At 40.6% G+C, this 20025-nt stretch overlaps 3 protein-coding genes across 4 annotated transcripts; 2 read left to right on the top strand and 1 right to left on the bottom strand.

Moving 5' to 3' along the window:
* Window positions 1-394: 394 nt before the first annotated feature.
* On the bottom strand, window positions 395-4991 carry commd5 (COMM domain containing 5). The gene is made up of 7 exons (XM_005456344.2): window positions 4830-4991; window positions 4378-4538; window positions 4248-4276; window positions 4106-4156; window positions 3915-4010; window positions 3574-3649; window positions 395-1222 (listed from the first exon to the last, which is right to left on the bottom strand). The coding sequence occupies exons 1-7, from the start codon at window positions 4951-4953 to the stop codon at window positions 1121-1123; spliced, it is 639 nt and encodes a 212-aa protein (XP_005456401.1). The 5' UTR covers window positions 4954-4991; the 3' UTR covers window positions 395-1120.
* A 54-nt stretch (window positions 4992-5045) lies between these two features.
* Window positions 5046-15156, top strand: fam199x (family with sequence similarity 199, X-linked). 2 transcript variants are annotated; one of them, XM_005456345.3, is made up of 8 exons: window positions 5046-5179; window positions 6829-7008; window positions 9053-9272; window positions 9445-9603; window positions 10022-10183; window positions 10287-10470; window positions 10589-10692; window positions 12338-15156. In XM_005456345.3, the coding sequence occupies exons 2-8, from the start codon at window positions 6842-6844 to the stop codon at window positions 12509-12511; spliced, it is 1170 nt and encodes a 389-aa protein (XP_005456402.1). In that variant the 5' UTR covers window positions 5046-5179; window positions 6829-6841; the 3' UTR covers window positions 12512-15156. The 2 variants fall into 2 exon arrangements, with proteins under 2 accessions (XP_005456402.1, XP_005456403.1); XM_005456346.4 differs by lacking the exon at window positions 5046-5179 and adding an exon at window positions 6347-6436.
* A 1228-nt stretch (window positions 15157-16384) lies between these two features.
* Window positions 16385-20015, top strand: smim19 (small integral membrane protein 19). Its single transcript, XM_003451808.4, has 3 exons — window positions 16385-16674; window positions 16858-16982; window positions 18909-20015. Exons 1-3 carry the CDS (start codon window positions 16541-16543, stop codon window positions 18983-18985), a joined length of 336 nt encoding a protein of 111 aa, XP_003451856.1. The 5' UTR covers window positions 16385-16540; the 3' UTR covers window positions 18986-20015.
* Window positions 20016-20025: the final 10 nt, after the last annotated feature.

Raw genomic sequence — 20025 nt, 5'->3', positions numbered from 1 at the left:
GCCAAGTCTGCACTTTGAGAGTTTCTAAAACAGTCACTGTTCATTTGTTGACAGTGAAAATATATTATGAGGTATTGGATCATTTGGGAAAGAATGCATAAACACAGACTAATGATAGGCATGAGAGGACCGCTTGTAGCAAACGTCTTTAATCTGATTTGATCTTGGAAATGTGAAGTTGAGGTACTGGATGTACTGAGACTTGTGACTATGAAATGTTTCTTGATCGTGCTTAGTAAAATCTTGTTTCCTTTTATAATATTTTCAAATTGAGACTATCCTATTATTCCCCCACACATACATTCACTCACTTACATTCATGTTGTTACATCGAAAGAATAGAAATAAGTAGAGTAAAATGATACCGAGTTCCACTTAATCTACAAAATAGCTGCAGTTAATCAAAAACATCAGTTTAATTCACGTAAAAAGATGTCACAAGAACACATAAGATTTCTTTGTAATACATTTCAATGACTTTCAGCATTTGAGTTTACAGTTTATCATCTAATTCTTATTTCTGTGACACAGTTTGAATCTGAACAGATCAAACATTCCTTACAAATTTAGTGACGGACAGATGTTATTACAGAAATGTGGCTCAACAGTAAGAAAAAAAACTCGATGTTATTTTGGAAAACAAACACATAACAAGACAAACTTTTAGTTAAAAGAAAGTTACTTTTTACACTTATGGTTGCGCTTTTAGCCTTAAGACATGTAAATCATTTGTTCGACCTCTTGTCACATCGAGTCCCAGAGGCGAGGGAACAAAACGTTCTGCTTCAAAGAGGAGCGTGTATCACATGACCAGCGCCCACTTGACTTTTTTTGCATTTTGGCACGGGTGTGGGATCGCAGGCCTTTCAAATGTGACACAAACGTCAAAGACTAATGCACAACGAGAACAAAAAAACTTTATAGATTTATAAAAATAAATCTATAAAGTAGGAGGTGAAGTGCTTGTCTCAAGTATGTTGGATGCCAACACCATCAGAGTATAAGATAATGACGTGCAGAGCGTTATCTTGCATCGTATGGAAAAATGTAGAAAAGCTCCACTGAGTTTTAAAAACTGAGCAGAGATGAGTTAGCATAAACATCAGCTCCGGATGGTGTATCAGTTTTGGATCTTAAGAATGCTCCTCTTCTCCAGATCGTTCATCTCTTTGAGAATCAAAGCAACGTTGTAACGAAGCTCCTGGAATTTAGACACGGGTACCTGGAAAAGACCACAGAACATGTAGCACACCCACAAGGTGTTCAGCATTAAAAATAACCACACAGCCACATTCCACAGCTGTTTACTGTGTGTCTGAATGTCTAAAAATGCAAGAAATAGTCATTGAAAGAGTTCTTAAAAACCTGAATTTCTACCTAAATGATGTAGATGGACTCCTTGCAAAATGCTGTGCTCTAATACTTAAGCCCAGAGTTTCATTTGCTGCCTCCCTAATTTCTGTCCCTGTCATCCCTGTGTTTAAGTCTCAAGCCGGGTGTGAGTCACCATCTGTTTGCAGTGGTCAGACTGCAAACAGACACAAGTGCTAATTAAGAAGAGTGTGCTGAAGGAGGAAGAAGACATCTCTTCTGTTTGCTATTCATCCTCCCTTCACTTCCAGAGAAGCACGCGTCAGGTGGAGATGAGCTGCACCCATCAGGTGGAGATGAGCTGCACCCATCAAGAGAAACTGCACATCGAATGTTGCTGCTGCTTATCTTCTAATTCTGCTATAATCTGATTACATAATCGCTGCACATCCGTAGTAGGTGTCCTTGTCCCTGCTTCTGCTCCGACCACACTGGTAGTCAGCTTTGAAAGAAGTTGTGGATTCTAGTTTGTCATTTTGAGGCCGATGTGGAGTATGGCGCCCCCTGCTGAATAAGACATACATTACACCGTGGCAGTGAGGCTGCCGCACATCCTGGTGGAGTCCATCTATTAATTCTTCATTTTTTCTGTTTTAAAAGTGACACTTTTGCATTTATGTGAATGGATATCAGACTTTTTTACTGTAGTTTTTTTCTGTAAGCTGATAAAAGACAAAAATAAGATTCAGAAATGCAACTGTTCTTTTAGCATTTAACAAAACAATATTTGTAATAACCACAAGCAAGCTGACTAGAACAGAAATAACACTGCAATCGTATCGGGGCACTTGGTCAAGGACGGCTTGTAGGTTAGGCTGCTGTTAATAAACGTTACTTCCTCTGTAATCCTGTTATGCAATAACTGAAACAGACCTACATTAGCCCACTGGCTTACAACCAACATGTTTAACACTCTGCTGTGATAATCCAGGAATAACTACTACAGTGCACAACCATCATCGGTCATGTGAAGAAAAAAATCCATATGATGTTAACAGGTTTCTCAAAAGAAAATCAGTGCTTAGCTCCTGAGAATGAACTCATTTCCAGTGCATATTTTAAGTGTAGCTTTGCATGATTTACATTTAAAAGTAATCGTTATTTATCCATGTACTAGGACTTTGTGCAACCCAGTTCCCCTCCACTGTCTGGCACATCGCCCCCCCTGTTTCAGGCCACCCTCGCTTTTAACTGCCTCTGTCAGTGCGCCCCAGGGTGGCTGTGGCTACAATGTAGCTTGCCATCACCAGTGTGTGAATGTGTGTGTGGATGGGTGGATGACTGAATGTGTAAAGCGCTTTGGGGTCCTTAGGGACTAGTAAAGCGCTATACAAATGCAGGCCATTTACCATTTACCATATTCTAGCTTCACCTTCATCCACCTTTAGCAGCAGGTGTGTGGGGATGTCGTGCTCACAGCTAGAACTGTGTGTCTGAGATGACCATAGTAAGGATCTCCTTGCTCACTGACATTAAGAGCCAACAGTTTTTACAAGGCTCTATGCAGTCCCTTGAAAAACTAAGTACATCCCATGATTCACCCTCAGGAACAACCACTTAAAGTTTTTTTTTTTTTCTGGGTGAATTTATCTATTTCAGCCCACTCTTGACAACACGGCTTCAGTTCATTGAGGTCTGTGGGCATTTGTTAATTCACAGCACTCTTAAGATCCCACTGAAGCATTTCAGTCATGCTCAGGTCTGGATTTTGGCTGGACCATTGCAACACCTTGAGTCGTTTCATTTTTAGTTGTTCTGTTGGAGATTTGCTAATGCATAAGACATTTTCATGAATTTTAAAGGCATTGTTAAATCCATCCATTTTCGTAAATACTTAAAAGACAACCGCTCATCGTCATAATTATCCCTACAGCGAAATTAGAATTACCACTTAACCTAACAAGCATGTGAGTGCCAAGAGAGAATCCATGCAGGCACTTTGTTTTCCCAACATCTGGATGAGTAAAGAGGCGAGGAAACCGTCTTCTGAAAGACTGTTACTTTCAACAAGACTCTTAAAAGCCAAAAGACCAAGAGAAAAAAACCCTGTGAACTGTGGTTTTATGCACAGAAATTTGGCATGTCGATCTATACAGTGGTACTGTTATCGTCATTAAAAGTAAATAAAATGAGAATAAGAAGGGGACTGTGGGGCAGAATGTATTGTGTGTACAATCAGGAACAGGTTACTTGTTTAAATACCTCAAAGCGCTGAAACCTCCCATCTGAAAGTTTCATCTGCATGAGAACAGAAGGCTGCAGCGCTCGGGCTAAAGAGCTGTTTCGACACAGAAAAGCAAAAACATCATCACAAAGTCTAAAGAGTAGGACTTTAAAATGAGTGCAGTAGAATTTTTTGTAATCTTTCACTAAACACTTCTTCCTGACTTATTTCTATATTACAAGCAAGAGACGGTGGTAAGAGATGGTATTGTTCCAGGAAAGCTTTAAAACACTGTGTTAGTAGCCAGTTAACCATTAACAAAGATTTCTTGCTCATATTGCCAATGTAAACAGTTTTTGCAATTCGTTTAGTATATTACCTTGTAGAAATGGCAACATCCACTCTCCATTTCAATTCTTCTAGTGTGGGGAGATGAGGATCCTTCTGACAGGCCGCCGCTTCTAGAGCTGCACGGCTGAAAACACAAACAGCACAGAAAATAGAACCTGATTGTAGCACTGCTCCGAGATACCGATCCTGGACATGCCTGAGGTTGTAAAATCAACATACCGATTTCCAAAAACCACACTGGAGAAATCTGTGATGAAGTCTTCGGGTATTCTAATAAAAGAAGAAAAAAACACAACAGAATTTAGGGGGATAGATAATGAATGAAAACACAGAGAGGTGTGGAAAAAATGATTCCCCTCACCTTAGTTCCTTCAGATCTTCTTTAAAGGTCTAATCAATGCCCCATCAGGCACCACAGAAGAGGAATGAAAATGTTAGTTAAGCAGTCTGTTTCAGTGAATATAATTTCAAGTGCTTTAGCATCAGCTCACCTCCTGTTTAAGTAACGCTGTGGGGATGCGGATGGCCTCAGACAGCAGTCTGTGGATCCCAGCTACGATGTGACAGAGCCGCTCCTGCGGGATGACGCTGCTCTCTGCTATGGACTTCATCCCCTCTGTGCAGTCCTTCCCCTCCAGGGCACTGACCACAGCTGGACGGGGAATCATTCACAGTCACATTAAATGCACTTACCCGGCATCTTCAACTGCTAACACTTGGTCTGAATAGCAGCAGAAGGTCTTATCACGATATAAACATCCTGGGACGCTGAGGAGGTCACAGCTCTACTGTGGATACTGTTATTGGTCCAGTTTCACACTAAACTTCACCAAAAGGCGTCAGTTTTATTGTTTCATGCCCAGGGTATGTATTCGAATAGACACGCTATAATATAGTTATTTAGTTCTTGCTGGGTTTTTTTTCTGTTTTAGACTTTATTTACCTTTCAGTATTTTTCGGAACAACTCTTGGTCCACATCCTTCAAGTTTTTTGACAATGACTCGACTTCCGGTGGTATTCTGCCTCCCAGAAAGCTCAAAGAGTCCTTTGAATGGCTGGAAGACATGCCTCAGTGTTCACTAACATACAGAATTAACAGATAGAAAGATGAGAAATTAGTGTTAGAGAGGCGTTTGTCTAGCTAGTTTTGTATTTGTGCGACAGCTTCCGCCTTCATGTCACATGACTCTCATTCCGCGGAGTCTCGCGGTGAGAGCTTAGCTCGTCGTTTAGAAGAAAACGGATTTGCAAATGGAGGTGATAGAAGTGGTCTCTTTTTGAACAACCAAAAGGTAGGATTTTTAATAGCGATAGCTTCTTAGTTACAGCTTAGGCCTGTTCACATACCGTTCACACATGGTATTTGTTGGGAAATGGGAGTTTCAGATCGTTTTGTATATTAGCAAACGCTACATAGATATTTCGGAGGATTAGCAGCAAGCTAAGGATGTTAGCTTGTGTTGTGATGTCAGAGGCTTATGCTCGCGTTTTCTAAACACGATACTGTTTATATAAGTTCTACTCAAGCTAATGGAGCTAGCATTATCAAAGCTTTTATATATATGTATGCGAGCGCGCGCGCGCTTTTAACGCGTGGGGTTATGTTTACCGTAACTTGAAGTATTCAGGCTGTTTACCAGTTACTTTGAGTCTAAGCTGTGCCAAATAACAGACCAGCAACTGATTATGAGCTTTATTATTAGCACAGTTGCTAAGTAAAAAGCATTCATAGTAGGAAGCCTAACTAGTTTTTCCATTAAAGTAACTCTGTAGATATTTCTTCTTACTGATGTTTGGACGAAAAACAGGTTTTCACCATTAGTTACTTTTTTAGTATCTGAACAATCAGAATTAGATTTATTGACCAAGTACGTGTACACATACAAGGGACAGGCGTCCGTTTTTTTTCTTTGATCCCAGTATAAACAGAATAGACATGCGCAGTACAAACAATAAAAAATGTGTGCAGTGGTGCAAAGATGTTAGAATAATTTATTAACTCGAGAGATGAACTAGTATCACAACACAATTTGGCAAAGAAACAATTTTAACATGAACAAAACACTAGTCAAAAACCTGCATATCTCGCAGTGTTTTTAGTAAACTTTTCAATTGGACAACGGAAGAATTGGCAAGCCTATGAAAACTGTCTGCAGGAGATGACCAGCGTGTGAAAGTCATGTCCTGCAGAAAAAGAAATAAACCAGCAATGACCAGAAACAGGACCTGAGGGATACATCTGGTCCTGCAGTCGTCATCCATGTACTGTTCACCAAAGCCTCCTCATCAGAAATAGGGCTGCAACGATTCGTCGAAGACGTCATTAATAAAAATGTGTTGAGGCGTCATATTCGAAAACGACGTAAACGTGGTTTTGTAACTGCAATACACCACAGGAAGTTATGGGGGCAGTATCGCTTATATGGTCTGACCAGACTGCACTCAATACTAATGAAGAAGAACGTAGCCGCGAACCGCAAAACAAGTTAGCTTACCTGTCGGAAGCTTCTAAGGATAATTCTTGCTAAGCCAACACCATTTCAGTTTTGGTAACTAATGAGTGAAATACGATAGTAAACCATTAAACAGGAGTAACTACACTGTCTCTTAGTTTATTAATATTAGCTGTTATTCTGAATTGTACACATCTTCCACCTAACGTTAGGTAGTTAATCTAGGTTTGTGTATTTTGATGAATGCAGTTTCCCCCCCCCCCCTGTAAACTATATAGCAAAGAAGTCAAAGAGAATTTTTGCTAACATTGGGGTTTGGGCCAGCATTATGTTTATGTAAACAGTGTCATCAACAGTTGTGTTCACAAACAAGCCTTATGAAGGTTAACACACGTACAGACCAGTATAACGACCTTGCATAATGTATTTATTTAAAGGTGTATTGAAAAATAGCCCTGCCTATTTATTACTCTCCTCCTTTATTTCAGGTACAGATTTACCATGTCTGAATCTTTGTATGAGAAGTTTTTGGCCCCGGAGGAGCCTTTCCCTCTCCTCTCCCAAAGGGCCAACCTGAGTGATGTGGGAACTCTGGATGTCAGCGATTTTGGCTGTCAGCTATCATCGTGTCATCGAACGGATCCTCTGCATCGGTTTCACAGTAACAGGCAAGTACAGAATGACTGTATTTGTGTTTGACTTGTATGTACTGTGCCTGTATACTCCCATTTTGGAGCTCTGTAGTGGTGTATAGCCTACAGTGCTGAGGATACAGACCTGAATGATATCCCCATTGCCTTTAACGCTCTGAGTTCAATTCGATTCAGTTTTATTTATACAGCACCAAATCACAACAACAGTCCCCTCAAGGTGCTGCTACTGTAAAGTGCCTATTGTTAGCCCACTATCTGTGTAAGAGGAAATTCTAAGTGGCTTGCTAAGCTAGCAGTCAGTCTTGTTGCTGGGGGGCTGGAGGAATCCCAGCAGTGAGAGGTTTCAGATTTTCACAGCTCATATTTACACCTCAGTTTGTAAAACTACCAAAACCCTTAAAGAGTAGACATAGGATCTTTAATGTTACTGTGTAACAATGATGGGATTTCAGTAGAGTTTGGTAAATTACCACTCTTGGTGGTGCGAAGTAATCCTTGGCTGATGAATGAAGTATCTGTTAGTTGTCGCTCTTTTGGGACTATCCAGATTCTTTTCTTAAGGAAGTAACTGCATCAGATAAACTCTGTGTGCCACAGATGTGCATGAGCGGTATGCCCTGTAAATGCAGAAGAACTTTAAACGGGAACATCCTGTTGCCCGTTTCCAGTCTGCTTGGCAAATTGGGAGGGTTTTGTAACCGTATGTGGAAAGTTACAGATTATACTCCTCTGCAGCCAAAATGCTTCCACGTAAATGCAGTCAAACTTTACCCATTTACTAATGCTAAACTTGTTTAAATTATTCTAATTGTTAAATTTGGAGTAGGTGCTAATTTTCAGACAGCAGCTCTTCATAAACTACAGAGTTCACACATTTTTTATGAAATTTGCTGATATGAAGCATAAAATGCAATTTTCAGATTTCACATCATATGATGATCTCTTGGATTAGACACATTCCCAGTAACAGGAATTCTATAATGCAGCAAAGTAAAGTAAAATCTTTTTTATGCATATTAAAAATTCACACAAGTTATATATTTTTTTTGTTTGCATTTCATTCACAATATGCTATTGAAAGTACTGTGACTCATATAATGTGCACCAGTGAAAATATATAGCCTTTACATTTCCTCTACTGGTGTCTTGAATTGTTGAATGATGGAATAAGTCAATAGTCAGACATGAGGACATGTCAGAAAACCAGAACGTCTACATATCATGACCTGCGTTCCATGTCAAAACTGATTCATGAGTTAGTGTGTTCTAGTACTAAAGTTGGAAAAGCACGAAAAACAGGATCAGTTGTGCGTCTTAACAATTTGGAGCCATTTATGCATCACATCTACAGCACAATACTTGTAATTTTTTGTGCTTAAGAACACAGCAGCAGCACGTTCATTACTCTTTGTTTGGTTTATTTAGTCGTTTATTTAGTTGAGTCGCAAATGCAAAACAGTGACGAGACACATCTAAAGTTTTACTGCTGTTCACTGCTTGGATTGTTAGTTCGGGGCTGGTGGGGCTGCTTTGACTTTCACGTTAAGTCTTCTCTATAATGAAGAAAGGTGAAATATCATATGAAGTGACCATAAACAGATGAAAAAACATAAGCTAACAGTTCATGATTAAAACTCATGTTAACAGTGTGCATAGGTATAAAATGTTAAACATAAAATATCTTGGAAATTGTAGCCAATCAAGTATTTGAACTGTCATATTAGGATTTAGCAAATTAAACACAAACATAAGAAATAAAAGTGTTTTATCTCCAAATCAGACAGTAGCTGAAACATTGTTGCCAAGTGTTACAGCCTGAAACTGTGCAAAATAGTTTAATTATCACCTAACAGTGGCTGCTAAGAGAACAACTGTTGGAGCAACGTTTTATTACCTTAATTTGAAGGCACAGACGAACAAAGGTCCAGCTGTTCTGTAATCCTCCCCAAATCCTTCATCTGTGCTTTTCTTTTACCTTACCGCTCTAAAAAGAGAGAAGAGAACAACTTCTAGAAGTCACTTAAAATATTTATTTTGATGTCCACTCTGTTCTCCTCAGGTGGAACCTTACTTCCTGTGGTACCAGTGTTGCCAGCTCTGAGTGTAGCGAGGAGCTCTTCTCCTCCGTCTCTGTGGGGGATCAGGACGACTGCTACTCCCTTCTGGACGACCAAGAACTCACATCGCTGGATTTGTTTCCCGAAGGCAGTGTTTGCAGTGACGTCTCCTCCTCTATCAGCACGTACTGGGACTGGTCTGACAGTGAATTTGAGTGGCAGGTAGCTTATGAGTCGGTCTGATTTTTAATATTCTGTAGGCGCTCATGTTTAGTAGGAGTTGTAAGTTGTTTGAACTTGGTTGCTTTATCTGTATGAATGTGGAAAATGGCTTTCCTAAACAATCCTTTCTTGTCATTTCCTAATCTAATTGTTTGCATTGTTGTTTTCCCAGTTACCAGGAAGTGATATTGCAAGTGGCAGTGATGTCCTCTCTGACATAATTCCAAGTGTGCCAAGTTCTCCATGTTTGTTTTCCAAGAGGAAGCCGAAGCCCCACCCTCATCGCAACCTGGATGAGCTGCCTTGGAGTGCCATGACCAACGATGAACAGGTAAACAAAATAAGCATATTTTTGTGCTGAGTGCTCAGAATCAGCCAGGTGTTTTCTGTCTTGCATGGTTTTGTTTGTTGCAGTGTGTCGTCTATTATTTATTCATTTGTTTGTCTATTTTTTACCTGTAATACATTTTAATATACAGTCAGTTGAACTGGTGTGTTTTTCCCCCAACCTGTCGTGGGAGATGGCCCCGCCCCTCCCTGAGCCTGGTTCTGCTGAAGGTTTCTTCCTGTTAAAAGGGAGTTTTTCCTCCTCGCTGTTGCCAAAGCGCTTGCTCATGCAGAGTCATATGGGGTTTACTTTGTATTATTCTAGCGTCTTTACCTTACAATGTAAAGCGCCTCGAAGCAGCCGTCATTGTGATTTGATGCCATTTAAATAGAACTGAATTGAATTGCATTTCCACATCTAGGTGGAGTACATCGAGTACCTGAGCCGGAAGGTCAGCACAGAGATGGGCCTGAGAGAGCAGCTCGACATCATCAAGATCATTGACCCCTGTGCTCAGATCTCTCCCACTGACAGCGAGTTTATCATCGAGCTCAACTGTCTCACTGATGAGAAGCTCAAACAGGTGAGCAGCAACAACAGCTTTGTAGCTGCTGCATATTGAGGAGCAGCGCTGTCGAGAGTTGTTCAGAAACTCCCCTTTTAATGGATCTGTGTGATGTCATCAGGTGCGTAACTACATCAGGGAGCACAGCCCCAGGCAGCGAGCCAGCAGCACCAGGGAGGGCTGGAAGAGGAGCAGCCACAGCAGTGCCAGTACAGGCGGCATCAGCGGAGCCAGCAGCAGTAACGCCAGCATGGTCAGCTCTGCCAGCTCCTCCACTGGATCTACTGCCTCCAACTCTGTAGCAGGTACGATGCTGCCTGGTTTGACACCGCCACAGGAGTCTGTGCTTATATTGGTACTTCCAGCTTTTGCCCTGCATTCTGGTCTTGATGTTTCTAACAGTGTCTGTGTCTTGTGTTCCAGGGGGTACAGCCTCTGCCTGTAGTGGGAGCAGTGTTGCCAATATTAGCAGAGCTCACAGTGATGGAAATCTTTCCAGTGCTGCAGAACGCATACGAGACTCTAAAGTAAGAAAGATGAGCATGTTGAAAAATTAAAAACGGTCTTTATTTTCTTGGTAAATATTTTGCTCTGCAGAGTCCAGACCAATGGTTATAATTACCTAATATATCTCTGAAACACTGGAAGAACAGTTGCAGATTTTGATTGTTCTATACAGAAGAACATTTGGCATTGTGTTAATAATTGTTACACCTTTTCTGCCCTTGAAACTTGAGTGAGTGTTTTCCACAAATGAACGCTTGCTTGGAAGCCTTTCTTGGACTTATAACAACTTGGTTGCCTGTTATCAGCTCCAGTCTCCATCTTCTCTTTCCTCCGTCGATCTCTCCCGCTGGGCTGCATGCACCGCTCCTCCCCTCACCCTCACACTGTGGTGTAGCAGCAGAGGAGACTAACTGTGTGACTATAATACCTGAGAGCAGAGGTGGGCCCACGTGAGAAACTGGGACTCTTGTGGAGGATCACTACAGGCGTATGAGTGTGAAGACTCTCACTGTGAATCTAAGAAAGTGAAGACTGGGGTTGGTGTGATTACGAGAAACCACTCAGCATTTCAGAGCTAGGCTTTTTTTTTTTTTTTTTTTTTTTTAAACAACCTCATGAACTTTGTCAGGCAGCAGAGTTTACATTTCTTTAAACTGCTGTTAATTGCGACTTTAAATATTGACATCCACTGTGACCTAAAATGATTATGATCTTCTCTAATGTGAACTGTTGAGGAAAAATAATTGACTCAGTGAGTTAATCAGTTTGGTGAACTTTGATGTGCTGTGTTAGAATAGAGGTCATCACTTGTGTGATCTTTGATTGTTTTTTCCTCAGACAGAAACACTGAAAGTCTCAGAGTGCAGTCTGACTGTAATCAGGGGGCAACGTGATGGAGATCACACAGTAAAGAGAGAATAGATTCTCAGTGTTTAGATTTTAGCCTGGATCAGCTGTGAGTTGGCTCGTTAGGATCGGTTAAGTCACAAGATGTAGGAAAGTATCCCAAGACCAACAAGAATTTCTTTGCAGCCTTGTCTCTAAGCTTTGATCCTGAGGTGAATTGTGTGTTTTGTCTTGCATTGTGTAACATTTTCCAGTGCCAGTTCTGTTGCTGTACTATGATTCCCACAGTTGTTCTCAACCAAAGAAAGTCTCAGTTGACTGAAATCGTACCGGCTCTTTTACCAGTTGAGTGGTTGTTGGATGAGGATCATGGGTATGTGCTTTGTCTCTAGCTTAAATATCTCTTTCATTGTTTGTGGAGTATACTTGAGTCTTTTCAGGCTAAACAAATTGCACAATAAGGTTCATTTTACAAGAAAACTATTTGTAAACTGCAATCATAACAACAGAAATCAGTCTTATTTGGGGACATATGAGAGAGCAGGTGTCACATCCAGCTTAAGCTGGTTGTAGCTGACAGATGGTGGAGCTGGTGAAGCAGAGGCTGGATGTTCACAACAGCTGTGAGAACGTGCCTACACAGTTTCAGATGAAATGCTCTGATGGTTGTTGAGCTGTGAAATGCAAACTACCGAAAGGGTTGAAGTCGACTTGTTGCATCCCTTTCTACAAAATGCTGCCACACTGCTGACTTATTATTATTATTATTAGTATTATTATTATTATTATTAACCTCTCTCCACACACCGTCTCTTCCAGAAACGTTCAAAGCAGCGAAAGCTTCAGCAGAAAGCCCTCCGCAAGCGACAGCTCAAAGAGCAGCGGCAGGCCCGAAAGGAGCGACTGAGCGGGCTGTTTCTGAACGAGGAGGTGCTGTCGCTACGGGTGACGGAGGAGGATGATCACGGAGACGACCTGGACATACTGATGTGACACCAGTGAATCAATCAGTGCTCCCTCTACGCCTGCTTTCACTCCACCTAGTCACTAGCATAGAGCTTATAGAACGCGCTAATCCACATCGCTGCATGCGTTAGCTCCGCATATGCTAACATGCTTAGAATGCTTTTTGTAAGAACAATGTGATGGCCAGTAATTGCTTCTTGCAGCATATAACTTAGCTCGACATATTGTTTGCTAATACTAGTGTTACCTGCTGGTGTGTAAATTGCTAAGTGCTGCAGTCACTACTGCTCTAGTCAATGTAGCAGTGATAAAACGCTGCTAATGCTTTAATAGCCGCAGTCTCACCTGCTTACAGCCAGAGGTTAGCGCTGCAGCTCCTTAGAAGTTTGCAAATGAATTCACACTACTAATGATGATTATGGCATCTTAATGCAGGTAATAAGAGGTTTGCTTATAGATGCTGTAAGATCGTATATTCACTACTACCTGTACAACCATGTCTAGCAGAAGGACAGATCAGACGAGAGAGCTGGACTTTGGCTACATTTTGCTTCAGTGGGAGCGATGGCAAAGGCTTTATTACCCACAGGGAGCTAGATCCAAGCTTTTGATGATGATGTAATTTGATCTGCTTACAAATATGTTCATAATCAGCAGGATGAATTGGTCTTGTCAGATTTAAAGTGCTCATACTTTTCTCCTTAACAGCCTCCTAATTTCATTTTGGTTTTTTACAAGAAAAAGCATTTTAATGTTCAAAAACTCTGATTATCTTTCCTCTGACCTTCTCCTGTCTCTTTAAGGCGCCCCCCTGTGGCGTTTCTCAGCATTACGATTTAGATTCAGCTCCGTCTGCGTCCTACGATTGAAGCTAATGTTAAAGTTAGCCATGTATGCCACACATTCTTTCACTTTTAAGTTCCTCTTAAATAGAAACATGGCCCAAATCCTGGAACAGCTGCAGTCTTGTGTGAAATAAGTCGGATATCTTTGCTTCTGGAACATCAGGATTTTCAGCAGTGCTCAGCTGAAAGATTCGGCTGGTTCACATTAATGTACTTTATGGATTTTATGGATTTTTTGGTTGTATTTAATGCTGCTTGGTGGAGCATTATATCATTGTGTAACTGGAGTGAAGATTGGACTAAAACTAATCCTTCAAGGCAGCTGAGCAGCATTTTTCCTGAACTTTGATCTTTTATAGGTTTGAATAAAAGAAGGCAGATAACAGGCTAAAAGACACAGAGATCCTTTAAGCATATTATGGGCAGTTTAACATGTCTGTAAACTTACTGTAAATATAATCCCTCTCACACTGCGTCGACACATTCTTGATGCTGAAACTGCACATCGATGCACTGATTGTTATCTTTAGGAGAAAACATGAATGCAAACTACGACTGTTTAGGTGTGGAAAGTGCAGCGAGCTGGTCTGTCTTTCTCTCTGCTGAGCTTTGTGGTCCCATTTCACTTTTAAGGCTTAGAGGGAGCACTGAAACTCTGCATGTTTCAATCGTCACCCACAGCGAATCCCCACGTTGACCAGAAACTAACAACTTGCATCATCGTTTGCAAACACCTGTTGAAATAGCTTACCTGTGTTGTAAATAAGCGATCGGTACCATCATATTTACTGCTTGTTTTCAAGGTTTCCTCGGTGATAAAGTTTCTTTCCTTTTGAGTGTGTATGTAAATGATGGACATGGCAAACTAACTGCTCATTGGGGCTTGAATGCGTTGCTAGGTTGCCGCTGATCCTTTCAGATATTTTTAGTCATATTTTGATGTGTTTCGTTGTTTTCATCACTTTTATTTGGTCTTTTTTTTTTTTGTTTTCTTGAACTCCTACTTGAATGTTTGACCCTCATTGTTTGTTTGAGCGATTTTGGGAATTGTGGACGTTTTATAGGTTTTTAAAGACCACACTTTGCTCAGTGGCTGGTATGGTTTTGGAGCTATTCTTCAGCTTCTTATTTGAGCCGTCAACGTGGTTTCCAGAGATGTGCTCGCTTTGCTCTGAAGATTCAAATCCCAGACAAAGTGCTGATGAAGCAGGACAGCGTTCTGTGGAGCTACCGGGATGTTTTCTTCTTTTCTTTTTCTTGTTAACTTGTAGGAAAGATTTTTTTTCTCCACAGCTTCTCGGCTGTAACCTGATGAACCACTACAACTGTCGGCCTAAAAGCTGCCGTTTCTGATACTTGATGTGGACTGAGCCGCGGCTCTTGTTTCTGTCTTGTGTATAAAATAATTACAGCAGTCATGTCGGAGGAAAGACAGCTTTGTGTATTCTGTAGCAATGAATTAGTAAAACTCTATTTTGAAAAATGACATAATTTTGAAATAAAAATAAAATAAGTGATGCAACAGAGTAACTTCAGCAGATAAAATGCCATTAACTGCTGACAATGAATGATATTAAACTTACAAACATACACAGGATGTTTTGAAAGGGAAGCCCACTGTGGTGGTGTTATATTACGCAGGTGAAAATGTTTTCATTGGCTACTAAAGCAAAGAGTGGATTTACATGCGTTAACTCCTGATTAACAAATGATTCTGGAACAGTGTTATTGTGTTTGAACAACAGGGTTGAAGGGAGACTGAGCAGTTCACTCAACGCTTCCTGTTTAGTGTGAACTCGACAAATAAACATTCAGTGTTGCATCTTTTCTACACGTGTGCTTATTTTGACTTGCAACTTCTGTAGAGGAGAGCATGACTCATTAAGTTATTCATCAGTTTGCAAATTCCAAACACTTTTTATTGACCGCTGAATCACTGTGATTTTTATTTTCCACAATAATTAACAAAGAAAAGCACACTTTGGCTTTTCACAGCTCATCGGCCGCTCCTTTGTGTAGTAAGTTCAGGATGGAGATTGAGATCTTTTGGAGGGAACCCCATCAAGAAGAGGGATCAATGGACTTCCCTGTTTTGCCCGGCCCCAGAGCTCACTGGAAGAAAACTTCTGCATTGAATTTAGTGCATATTTATAATAAATAAACAAGAAACAAATATACCTTTTAATTAGGTTATTCCAAATAGACAAGGATTCATTATTGTGATGATGGTACAAAGTCAGTCTATGAAATGTTAAAAATGAAAACTAGTGTTTCAAATATTGTACGCTCTTACTGGATTTTGGCAAGCAACAGTTTTTCTCATTTTTCCTTTTGAAAGGTTTACCATTCTGTAAAATGGAACGATATCCATTAGATTTTTGCCACACTTTCAAACAGTGAAGAGCAGAAAGTTATATCACGATCATGACCGTTTTGCTTTTTGTTTCCCTCTATACAGCACAGGTAACAACCACTACAGAAACATATACCTGTGTATCTTCTGTCTTCCAGGTGTATTTCATGAAACAAGGCATTCTGTAAGATGGCAAACTGACATATTTATTGGGTCTCAAGATTCAGAAAAGAGAGAAGGCACAGGGCTGAAAAATAAAAGCCCAACCTGTGACATCACATAAATGGATAAACAGATTGGCTGGAAATCAGTGTGCTTTTACCTTTAGTAGTTCTCATTTGTTATTTGATTCCTCCTGTTGCAGTTGTGCTCATGAGTAAAATAACATATGTGGGTAAGATATAGCTTTTACTGATTTGCACATTTGGTGTGATGCTGACCTCATTTTCACCAAAATGAATCTGAATATATAAAACAAGTAAAAACAAATACAAGCTTGTAAAGTTCCCTTCAGGAAGAAGGACAAATAACAGGAAAGGACCCAAAAAACGCAGAATAAAATAAAGCATTTTGTGCTGTAATAATGAATTTAATTGTCCAATCAAACCTGCATCAGTGAATTCATTTCAGAATTGATTTTTTACTGAGTTGATTAAGATTTGGGACTGTAGGGGGCAGCAGTACGTCTTAACCGGAAGAGGAACAACGAAGAAGAAAATATGATGGATGTGACGTAATAGTGTTTACACTACACCGTTGATTAGCAAGGAAGTGTAGGCTAACGGGGCTAATTTAGAGGATTTTGCTTTAAAATCGGATGTTTCTCCGTGTAGTTTGGTGGCAGTTTCCGCATTTTCCATGGGCGCTCACGGGGTTTTGGGGAACGAGCCCGACTCTATAGACTACTCTGTGCACGAAGCGTGGAACGAGGCCACGAATGTCTACCTGCTGGTGATCCTGGTCAGCTTCGGCCTGCTCATGTACGCCAGAAAGTAAGGACGCGTTTCTTTACCGTACCTCATAACGTCATTAGGACTGTAAATAACTGGTTTGGCATGAAATCACCCACCAGGTTAACATGTTACAGGTCAAACCGTGTGCTCGGTGATGATGTTCCCCTAGTTGTTTGCGGATAACGAGCACAGACTGACGCTGTTTGTTTGCGTACACTTTAGAAACAAGAGGAAGATCATGCGCATCTTCACTCTGCCTCCCGCCGTGGGCAGCAGCCCGGAGCCCAACTTCTACGACAGCCTGCAGAAGGTCCGCCTGCGACAGCAGCTGGAGATGTACTCTCTGGGTGAGGATGCATGTGGGCTGATGTGGATTGCAGTGAAACTCGAGTTGACGCTACAGTACTGTGCAAAAGTCTTGAGCCGCTTCTAATTTCCTCTTACTTTACCAGGAAGATGGGAAATAAGGTTCGGGTCTGGGTTTTTCCCTTTTCATACTATTTCTCCCTCTTCTGCTTGTCAAGATTCAAGCACCCACTCCACACCATGCCGAGATATGCCATGTTTTCAGCTAACCTCTCTGTGGGGATCACCTTGTTGGTGCAAAAAGAATATTTTATTCCGGTCAGTGGCGGTCCTAGCCTGTTTGGCGCCCTGGGCGAACACTCCCTCTGGCGCGCCCCCCCGGAATTTCCGGTCACACTGTTATTTTTAACTTCTTTTCTTAGATTCAGCTAAAGAAATGAAAACAAGGATGCTCCTAACACAGATACAATTACAATTTGGTTCTTTGTCAAGTGGAGTCATCCATGAGTAAGATGCCTTTTTATATGCTTGGATCATTCATAGGTCAGTGTTAAGTTGCTTAACAAAAAAATGAATAAATAAATACACGATATGGTACAAGGACTGGACCAATGCAAGTAATGTCCAAGGATTAGTGTTTTTATTGGTGAAGACAACTTTAAGAAATTACAACAAATTCTGTCTCCATTGAAGCAAAACGGTAGGTGGCTCAAGACTTTTACACAGTACTGTAGATGCTGCCTTTATTGAACTAAAATAACCTGTAAGGTTGCACAGCAGGTCAGTGAATATTGTGTGGCAAACCTGTAAAATTACACTGGGTTGTGCTTGCTGGTGAGGTCATGGCTGGATGAAACCAGAAGGGAAAGGAGGTTTGATATTGAGTTTTGGTGTGTGTGTGTGTGTGTGTGTGTGTGAGCTGCTGTTGTTCAGCCTTAGAGGTTTTGTTTTCCAGGTAAAACCTCTGCAGTCAGCCTCAGTAGCGCGTGGGTAATTCTAAAACACACCCCAGAGTTTAGATTCTACTGAGCTGAGCAGACTCCAGGAAGTGATAAAGTTATTATAATAAATGAATCCATCACTGGGAATTGAAATATAAGCATTCATTTTATTGATTTATTGATTAGCATTCAAATATCTCAGTGAATACAGAATAAAGATCTACCACAAAACAAGAAAGCACGAGACAAGGCTAATCAAAAGGTATCAGCTGAAGCATTTGCTTATTACGCCAACCCTTTTAACAAAAGATCTTTTAGCACGCAGCTCATGTACACAGAGCTCGAAGCAAAGAGTAAAACAAAACAAACAAAAAACAAAACAAAACTTTCCACTTTAGATGAGTAACTACATTAAATTAAATTTCATTAATATCATCAAAGCAAAACAACCAAGAGTTTCAGTATTATTATTTTGTTCTTTTCATTCTTGATTTATATATTTTTCTAATACTCTATTTTTAAACATGTTTTTAAACAAGGAAAATGAACTACACCTTTTTAAATCACTGTCATAACTATTCCACCAGTTAACTCCTCTAACAGAAACACATCTCTGCTTTATCTTTGTCCATATCTTGTTTTTTGTTTTTTGCTTTTTTTAAAGAAATCTGTTCCCCTTAAGTCATATTTACCAAACAAAGAGCAAAAAAGTAACCTGAAATCAGACTGTAGTGTGAAACCAGATACTAATGTAGTCGAGCCTGTGTGTGCTGGCTCAACATGGGCTGTATTAGATGAGGAAAAGTGGGGATTTTTTTTTTAAACTGTTGAGTTGTTATCTGGTGGTTTTTAAAAAAAAAAAAAAAAAAAAAAAAAAAGTTTTCCTTCACATTAATAAAGACATTAATTCAACATTTCAAAATGGTGCATAAAACATTCACAAGAGTGGGGAAAGCCTGCTGGACGACCTACAGATCTTCTGCTTATTGTAATAAATCTCCGTCTGTCTCATGTCTCGCTTTCTAGCCAGGAAGTTTGAGCAGCAGCAGCAGCAACAACAGCAGCAGGGCCAGTCAGACAGTGTGCAGCTCTCCATGGAGTGAGAGCAGGCGGCCCGTCTTCAAGCTTCTCCTGCCCGGGGGTATGAAATGACTGGGATGGCTGCAGAGTTTGTGTAAAAAGAATCTGCACCCATCTTTGCTGCTTCATTCACCGTCTGACTTTTCATTTGTGCACATGGAGCTGCTCCACAGCTACAAAACAAAGCTGTGGATGCTTTTGTACAGCTGGCAGCTAGCAGGTGTGCTGTCTCACACAACAGTGACACTAAGCAGGTGTGAAGAGCTAAAGCTGGAACTGCAGCGTTCGACACTGACACAGGCTGTAGATGTTTTATTCCATTTCTTCTTTTTTTCCAGATGTGTGCAGAGAAAAGATTCTCAAATGTGAAGATGAAGGCACATAAGTCTGAAGTTACTCAGTAGTTAGATTATTTGTAAATGCATCATCTGGATCTCTGTGGGTTTTGTTTTGAAATAGCTGCTTCAGTTCACGTATATAAAGATTTTTTTCCTTCTAGCATTGAGCTGAAGACAGCACAGCACACTGCTGCTCTGTGAATCCCCCAGTCCTGTTAAAAAAAAAAAAAAAAAAAATGTACATTTTAAGAGGATCTGTTACACTTAGATGATTCTCGGGTCAAATGAATCGTTGTTTGTCTGAAACAGGTTGTTGGTGCAGCTCCTCAGTTCATCCACTGAAATAAACTCTGTCTCCCAGCTTTCATCTAATTGGCTGCCCCTCACAAACTAAAAACAGCATGAGGGTGGAGCTTTGGCGCTCACAGCCAGAGGTGTGACGTCATAAGAAAGAGAAAGGGCTCTTGAGGAATCCAGAAAGATTACCATATTAGGCGTGTCCCCTCTCTGATGTCGTATAGAGCCAAGAGTAGAAAGGCCTGTGTGAAACAGAGTGTTTAAAGCAGCCTGAAGCTCTTTGTTTGAAATGGCTCCAAGTGAAAGCTCGTACGTAATACCAAGCTAATTATTTTGAAACTGCAACCATAGCATGATGTTATGATTTTGTGGCTGAATTTTTCACACAATCATCATTATAATAAAATGATTCTATGTTGATGGCTTAA

This window comes from Oreochromis niloticus, linkage group LG2 (genome assembly GCF_001858045.2).
Source record: "Oreochromis niloticus isolate F11D_XX linkage group LG2, O_niloticus_UMD_NMBU, whole genome shotgun sequence".
In the NCBI taxonomy this organism is placed as follows: domain Eukaryota; kingdom Metazoa; phylum Chordata; class Actinopteri; order Cichliformes; family Cichlidae; genus Oreochromis; species Oreochromis niloticus.
Note: the sequence above shows the minus strand (reverse complement) of the source record. Positions and strands in the feature narration are given on the sequence as shown.